Source organism: Mustela lutreola, chromosome X (assembly GCF_030435805.1).
Source record: "Mustela lutreola isolate mMusLut2 chromosome X, mMusLut2.pri, whole genome shotgun sequence".
NCBI lineage: Eukaryota > Metazoa > Chordata > Mammalia > Carnivora > Mustelidae > Mustela > Mustela lutreola.
In genome coordinates this window covers 86912286-86919682 of record NC_081308.1, presented here as the reverse complement: position 1 = coordinate 86919682, position 7397 = coordinate 86912286, and the positions used below count along the sequence as shown (strand labels likewise).

The following is a 7397-nucleotide window of genomic DNA, read 5'->3' as shown; positions in this document are numbered from 1 at the left end:
TTGGCAAAATTAGATTGTCTTAAGATGTTAATTTTAATCCCTAGGGCAACCACTAAGAAAATAATTTTTTAAATCTTTAAAAACAAGAGAATTAAAATGGCATACTAAAAATGTCTTTTAAAAAGAATGCAATAGTGGATAAATAAAGGAGCAAAAAAGACAATAAGCATATAGAAAACAAATAATAAAATGGCAGATGTAAATCCTACCTTACCCATGATTACATTAAATACAAATTAATCCAACTCCATACTATTTACAAGAGAAAGACTTTTAGATTCAAAGAAATAAACAGAATGAAAGTGAAAAGATGGAAAAATATATGCCATGAGAAGGGTATTTTAATATCGGGCAAAATAGACTTTAGGACAAAAATGTTATCAGAGAACAAAAATGTTATCAGAGAACAAGAAAGGTATTTCATAATGACAAGGTCAACCCATCAAGAATATATTAAAACATATGTAAACATACATAAATGTCAAAATACATGAAGCAAAAACTGCCAGAAAAAAAAAAAGGGAAGAAACAATTTGATTATAGTAACTAGAGATTTCAAAATGACACTTTAAAAACTTGATGGAACAAGTAGGAAGAATATCAATAAGAAAATAAGACAGTTGGGCACTTGGGTGGCTCAGTCAGTTAAGCATCTGCCTTCAGCTCAGGTCATTATCCCAGGGTCCTGGGATTGTCCTGCATTGGGCTTCCTGCTCAGACGGGAGTCTGCTTCTCCCTCTGCCCCTCCCTCTCCACCCCCTACTCATGCTCGCTTGCTCTCTCTTGAGAAGTAAATAAATAAAATCTTTTTTTTAAAAAAAGAAAAGAAGACAGTTGAATATAATCAAACCAGCTAGAAATCTATAAAATACTCCAAACAGCTTCAAAATACATATTCTATCCAACTTTCTTTTGGAGAGACCATATAGTAGACGATAATAAAATACCATATAAATTTATAAAGATTGAAATCATACAAATAATATTCTCTGACAATAATGGAATTAAGTTAGTAATTGAAAGCATAAGGAAATCTGAAAAATCTACAAACATGTATAAATTAAACAGTATATTTTCATTTAGTCAGAAGAAATGATGAAAGAAATTAGAAACTACTTTGAGATGAATAAAAATGAAAACACAACAAACCGTAACTTTGGGGATATAGTTAAGCAGTGCTTTGAGGGACTATTATAGATATAAATCCTTATATTAAGAAGATGAAAATCTCAAATCAATAATTTAAATTCTCACCTTAAAGCACTAGAAAAAATTGCTTAAAACAAACAAACAAAAAATAATAAGGAAGGAAATAGTAAAGATTAGAGTGGAAATAAATGAAATAGAGAACAGTAAAACAATAGAGAATATCACTAAAACCAAAAGTTGGTTCTTTGAAAATATAAGGGGAAAAAACCTGACAATGCTATAACTAGACCTACCAAGAAAAAAAAAAGGATAAGGATTCAAATTATTAAAATTAGGAATGAAAGAGGGGACATGACTCTTAACTTCAAAGATTTACAGAGGATTATACAGTAATACCATGAACAGCTGTGTGACAGTAAGTAAGACAAGATAGGTGACAGGGACAAATTCCAATAAAGACACAAACTACCAACACTAACAAATAAAATAGAAAGAAAAGTAAATTTACTGAAAATGGCAATGGAATTCTGAGACTTGATCCCTCTCCTAAAAGCAACTAATAACCTAGGAAAAAGTATCAGAATCAACTTCTGTAGAACTCTGGAATCTAGTAAAATAAAAATTGTAACAATCAGGGGAAATTTAGTGAAATTTCTACTACTCCTCTGTGGTCAGAAATTTTAAATTGTTTACCTACCATCCATCATGCCCCAGATTTTCAACAGTCTGTACATGGCAGCTTAATATCCTGATTTAGACTGCTAGTGCCTGAGGGAAGAATTCAGATTCTATTCTTATAGAATTGTGGTTGTGAGTCTTAGTCTACCTGTCAGTTCTCTCAAGGACCAGCACAAAAACTTCCATTTGTCACATGAGACAGAGCATTCCTCGGACTGGGACTGGGGCAGATTCCTGGGTAACTTTTGCCAAAAGCATTTAAAGTCATAGGTATTGACCAAAGCAGCCTGGGGCAAGGAACAACATTCAGGATAAAAAAAAAAAAATAGACAGACTGACAAGTATAAGTATGAGAAGCTGCGGAAAAGACGCACATGGAGAAACAAGCACTTTTAAAAACTTCATATAAAAGAAACCAAATACTATATGTCCATACCAAGATTGGACACATGCTCAGCAAAGGCCAGAGAAGGCCTTACATGTTCACCCTGGGCTGGTCTTAAGGTCTGAAAAAGCAGAAAGTAAAGCATTAAAAATATCTCAACTTGGAGCTCATCTGCAAAGACTGGGAAAGCATTTTTCTTCTGTTGGCTCTAGACATTTAAAGTAACTCTGTCCAAATAACAGTTGATTACTGAACTAATCCAAACTGGCAAATACCAGTTGATTACTGAGTTAATTACTGAGATTTCAGTGACCTCACATGACAAAGAAAACAGAATTTACAAAAAGTACTTTTTTTTAAAAAGATTTTATTTATTTATTTGAGACAGAGACAGTGAGAGAGAACATGAGCAAGGAGGTCAGAGGGAGAAGCAGACTCCTCATGGAGCTGGCAGCCCGATGTGGGACTCGATCCAGGGACTCCAGGATCATGACCTGAGCCGAAGGCAGTCGTCCAACCAACTGAGCCACCCAGGCGCCCACAAAAAAGTACTTTTAAAAGTCAACAAACAAAGAAACAACTAACAACAAAGAACAACAACAAAACCTGGAAAGTGAGAGGATCTAATTTACAGAATTGGCATTTTCTAATATACAAAATGTCCAAATTCCAACACAGATTGTAAGGCATATGAAGAAACAAGAAAGTATGGTCTATTTCTAGGAAAGGAAAAAATTATTAGACTGAGTATAAAAAAGTTCATGTATTAGACAAACTAGAAAAAAATTTTAGATCAACTTTCTTAAATATGTTCAAAGAGCTACAGGAAGCCATAGACAAAGCACTAAGGAAATGAGGGGGAAAATGCCTTAGCAAATACAAACTATCAGCAGAGAGAGTATAGAGATAGAAATTATAAAAAGGAACAAAATAGAAATTCTGGAGTGAAAATAACTGAAGTAAAAAGCTCACTAGAGGGGTTTGACAGCATATTTGAGCATGTAGAAGTAAGAATCAGTTACTCTGAAGATAGATGAATTGAGATTATCCAGTTTGAGGAGCAAAAAGTAAAAAGAGTGAGGAAAAATTAACAAAACCTAAAAGAACCAGGAGAAACAATAAAACATATTTAAAATATGCATGACAGGAATCTCAGAAGGAGAAAAGAGATAGAAACAAGAAGAAGGAATTTCTGAACAAATAAAAGCTAAAAATTATTCAAAAGGGGATACGCTAATCTATGTATTCAAGAAGTTCAGTTATTTCCAATCAGGATAAACATGATCCAAATCAAGACACACTATAGTCACAGTGTCAAAACCAAATATATGCTGTTACACTGTAACAACTATAGTTTTGGCAATTTTCTAGTTTTTGAGTTGGGTGGTGATTTCACAGTATGAAAGAGGAAAGGGAAGGGAAGGGGAATAAAGGGGAGGAAAGGAAAGAAAAGAGGAACAAAAGGTAGATGCTAAGACTGTGTTGTAGACAAAGAGTTATGATAAATTGGTTCATCTATGACACGTTTTAGAAAATACTTTAATGCTTTCTTTTTTAGCTGTCTGACATTCTACATGAGAACCGGTCCAATACTGGAGCGCAAGTTTCAAGTGTGAAGAGAAGTGAACAGAGAAGGTGAGAAGGAAGTAGCAGAAAAAAGGTTGGGGTGTAAGGATTTTGAGGTCCCTCAGGGACATTCAAGCAGTGGTATCCAATAGACAGTTGGCAAAGAGGGTCTGGGGCTATGGGGAGGGAACAGTCTGGAGATGGAGCTTTGAGAATCATCTGTGCTTAGGGGGAAATGAACAGAAATCATTCAGGGAGAGAGAACATGGGTACAGAGAAGAGGTCCAGGAACACAGCTGTTCAAGGTGGCAGTGCCGCTTCCTGGCGGTACTACTGCCTGGGCTCAGGAGTCAGGCAGAGCCGGACTTGAAAGCAGCCTGTGGGACTCGGTTGTTGAGCGCTCCTGGCAAAGTCGGGTACCGTCCCTGTGAACAGCGGTCACACCTGGCAATGACGTACATCGCAGAGGGATGCAGTGCGAGGGCCTGAGATGCGCCAGGTAAAGCACCTGCGGTCCGGAAGCCTCCTGGCTCCTGCTCTCTCCTTGATTCCCCATTTGCCACTCGGCCCTCCACCGCGTGTGGTTGCTTGGTCCCTTGGGGATGGGGGTAAGGGGGGCGGGGTGGGGGACCGAGCTCGGGTGACGCGGCGCTCACGTGACTGGCTGGGCGCCGACGTGGGCAGCAGCCCCCGCGCCCGCCCGTTCACCGGCCCTGCGGTCGCGTCCCTGCGCCCTCCGCTCCCGTCGCCCGCGCGGAACCAGCTCCCTGAGCTGCCCGGGCGGCGGGCGAGGGGTGAGCGGGCTTCGGCGAGCCCGAGGAGGCGCAGGCCTGCCCCGGGCCCCGCAGGTCAGTGTGAAGGTGGGCGCTGCCGGCAGCCCCGGTCAGAGGTGGAGGTGGATGGGAGTAGGATCCGGGAGCAGCGCGGAGTGGGATGGGGTTCCGGGAGGTCGATGAGGAGGGGGATGCAGCGTGGACGTGGGCAGGTGGGGAGGGAGCACCCCACCGCCGCCTCCTCGACGCCCCTTCTCCGCGCCCTCCATCCATTTTTGGACCTGAAATGCGGGGAGGTGCCCCCGCAGTGCGACAGTGAAATGTAGACATATTCTAGAAATAACCCGCTCTCACACTCTGTACCTAACAGGAAATACTGACCTCTGCGGAAAAGGGGAGAGGGTGGGCGGCATGCCTGCAGCGGAGGAGGACACAGAGATCCAAACCATTTGGAAAGCATCCTGGTCTGGAGTCTGAGGCCTGAAAATTAATGGCAGCTGGGATGTGGGGGAGATAGGAGAGGGAAATGTTGCTTGAACAGGATTCAGATTCCGGAAAGAAACAAGTAGGCTGAGTGCACAGGCCCCCTCCTGTCTCCTGTCTGTCTGCAGGTCTGTGTGTCTGTCCCCAGCACTCTGCAAGGCTAGAAAAGGAGGAGGAACCTGTCCAGAATCTGCAGGTTAGTGAAAGGGGGAGGCCATTGGACAGGAATGGGGGGAGGGTGTGGAGGGCACAGTTTGGGCAGAATTTGAGGACCCCACTGCCTATCCTCCATACCACATATATTGCGCCCACCCCACCACGCTGAAGGATGGTATAGAAGGTGATAGGGCCTGCCAGGGAAATGGTTGGCTCTCACATGTGGGATGAATTACGGGGTAAAGGGTGGGCTGAAGACACACTTGGAGGGTTTGGGAAGCCAGGGAATCCAGCCAAGGAGAAGAATGCCAGTAATATCAGCATCTGCCTTCCACCTCCAAGTCCTCAGTCTGCCTTGTCTTTGTTTTTTCTTCCCCTTCCCATCCCACCCCTCCCCCTACCCCTGCCCCAGGACAAGGAAAAGAAGGGAAAATTCAACATGGAAAAACTCTACAATGAAAATGAAGGAAAGCTGGAAATTGAGGGAAAACCTGAAGATGAAGTAGAGCCTGAAGATGAAGGAAAATCAGATGAGGAAGAAATGCTGGAAATGGAGGGGAAGCCAGGTCATGAGGGGAAGCTCCAGAATAAGGGACAATCAGATAATGGGGGACAACCAGAAGATGAGGGAAAGCAAGAAAAGCAGGATATGTCCAATAATGAGGGAAAACCACATGGTGAGGGCAAGCCAGAATCCCTGGCAAAGCCTGAGAGTGAACCACGGGCTGCCGAAAAGCGCCCAGCTGAAGATTATGTGCCCAGGAAAGCAAAAAGAAAAACGGACAGGGGGACAGATGATTCCCCCAAGGACTATCAGGAGGACTTACAGGAAAGGCACTTGGGCAGTGAGGAGATGATGAGAGAATGTGGAGATATGTCAAGGGCTCAGGAAGAGCTAAGAAAAAAACAGAAAATGGGTGGTTTTCACTGGATGCAAAGAGATGTACAGGATCCATTTGCCCCAAGGGGGCAACGAGGTGTCAGGGGAGTGAGGGGTGGAGGTAGGGGCCAAAGAGGCTTACATGATATCCCATATCTTTAATGCCTTTGGCCTTCAATTTTGTTTTCTCTGATGAGAATATTGCTGATGCTGCTTTCCCTCGTAGGCATTTGCCAGGCTATGTGCTTTAACCTTAAGCTGATATTTTGTTTTAGGTGTCACTCTTGTTACCAGCAGCCTTTCGATCCAGCTATAATGCTCTCTGCCATTCAGTAGAGAATTTTCATCCATGTGCATGGAAAAGATATTCATGGTACATTGCAAAAATAATAAAGATAAAATAATTTCAGAACCACATATGCAGTATCAGCCCATTTTTGTAAAAATATAGTACTTGCATAATGCATTTGTGCACAGAGAAAACTCTGAAAGTGTGTTACACTGAAAAGTAGGCAATGGTTTTTCCCGCATGATAGCCAGAATAGGTCTCACCCATACTCAGAAATGAGTTCAATCACCTCATGGTTAGGTACTTCCATGGCATTGTTCTGCAGGCGTGCCCAACCACATATCTTCCCCTAGTTGTAACCATGTCCATAAGCATTGCTGCTCCTTCTGAGTCCTGTACCATCCTACGGCTTCCACCATGGTGTGATTCTTTTTATTTGGTCACTCATCTCTTTTTCCTAAATATATGAATTATGTCTGTCATAATTTAAAAATAACTAAAAGCTGAAAAGAATACATGGTAAGTGATTTAACCATTTTGTGAGTTTAAGAGGGCAGTGAAGACAAAATTCCTCATCAGAACATGAAAAAATAGGTAAAACTCACATTTTCTAGGACTAATAGCTACAGGAATCAACCTGACAGTTATAACACATCTACTGCTGTAAGGGTCAATGTTGTTATCTGTAAAATGGGGATATTACTTGCTTTATGGACCTGCCAAGTGGATCAAATGAGGTACTGAGTTATGTGAGCTCTGTTGTAACCCAGCCTCTACTAGATACTTGGTGGGGGGGGGGTGGTATGGCTCCCACATTATTTCCCATGCAGCAGCAGGTATATGGATGGAATTCAGACACTTGGAGCAGGACTGAAGGAGGTCTCATCTGTGCCCAGTAACAAGTCTAGGCAGCTAGAAAATGAATGTCATTGTCTCCTGGATATGTCCATAGTGCTGGGCACTGTGCCCTTGCTCCTGGGTTCTGTACTTATTAAAGATACTATCTAATGATCTGGAGGCCTTAAGGTGCCAAAGCCC

At 42.2% G+C, this 7397-nt stretch overlaps 1 protein-coding gene across 2 annotated transcripts; it reads left to right on the top strand.

The window, feature by feature from the left end:
- The first annotated feature begins 4108 nt into the window (after window positions 1-4108).
- Window positions 4109-6487, top strand: LOC131822073 (transcription elongation factor A protein-like 3). 2 transcript variants are annotated; one of them, XM_059158475.1, is made up of 3 exons: window positions 4109-4277; window positions 5163-5230; window positions 5603-6487. In XM_059158475.1, the coding sequence occupies exon 3, from the start codon at window positions 5630-5632 to the stop codon at window positions 6230-6232; it is 603 nt and encodes a 200-aa protein (XP_059014458.1). In that variant the 5' UTR covers window positions 4109-4277; window positions 5163-5230; window positions 5603-5629; the 3' UTR covers window positions 6233-6487. The 2 variants fall into 2 exon arrangements, with proteins under 2 accessions (XP_059014458.1, XP_059014457.1); XM_059158474.1 differs by lacking the exon at window positions 4109-4277 and adding an exon at window positions 4447-4626.
- Window positions 6488-7397: the final 910 nt, after the last annotated feature.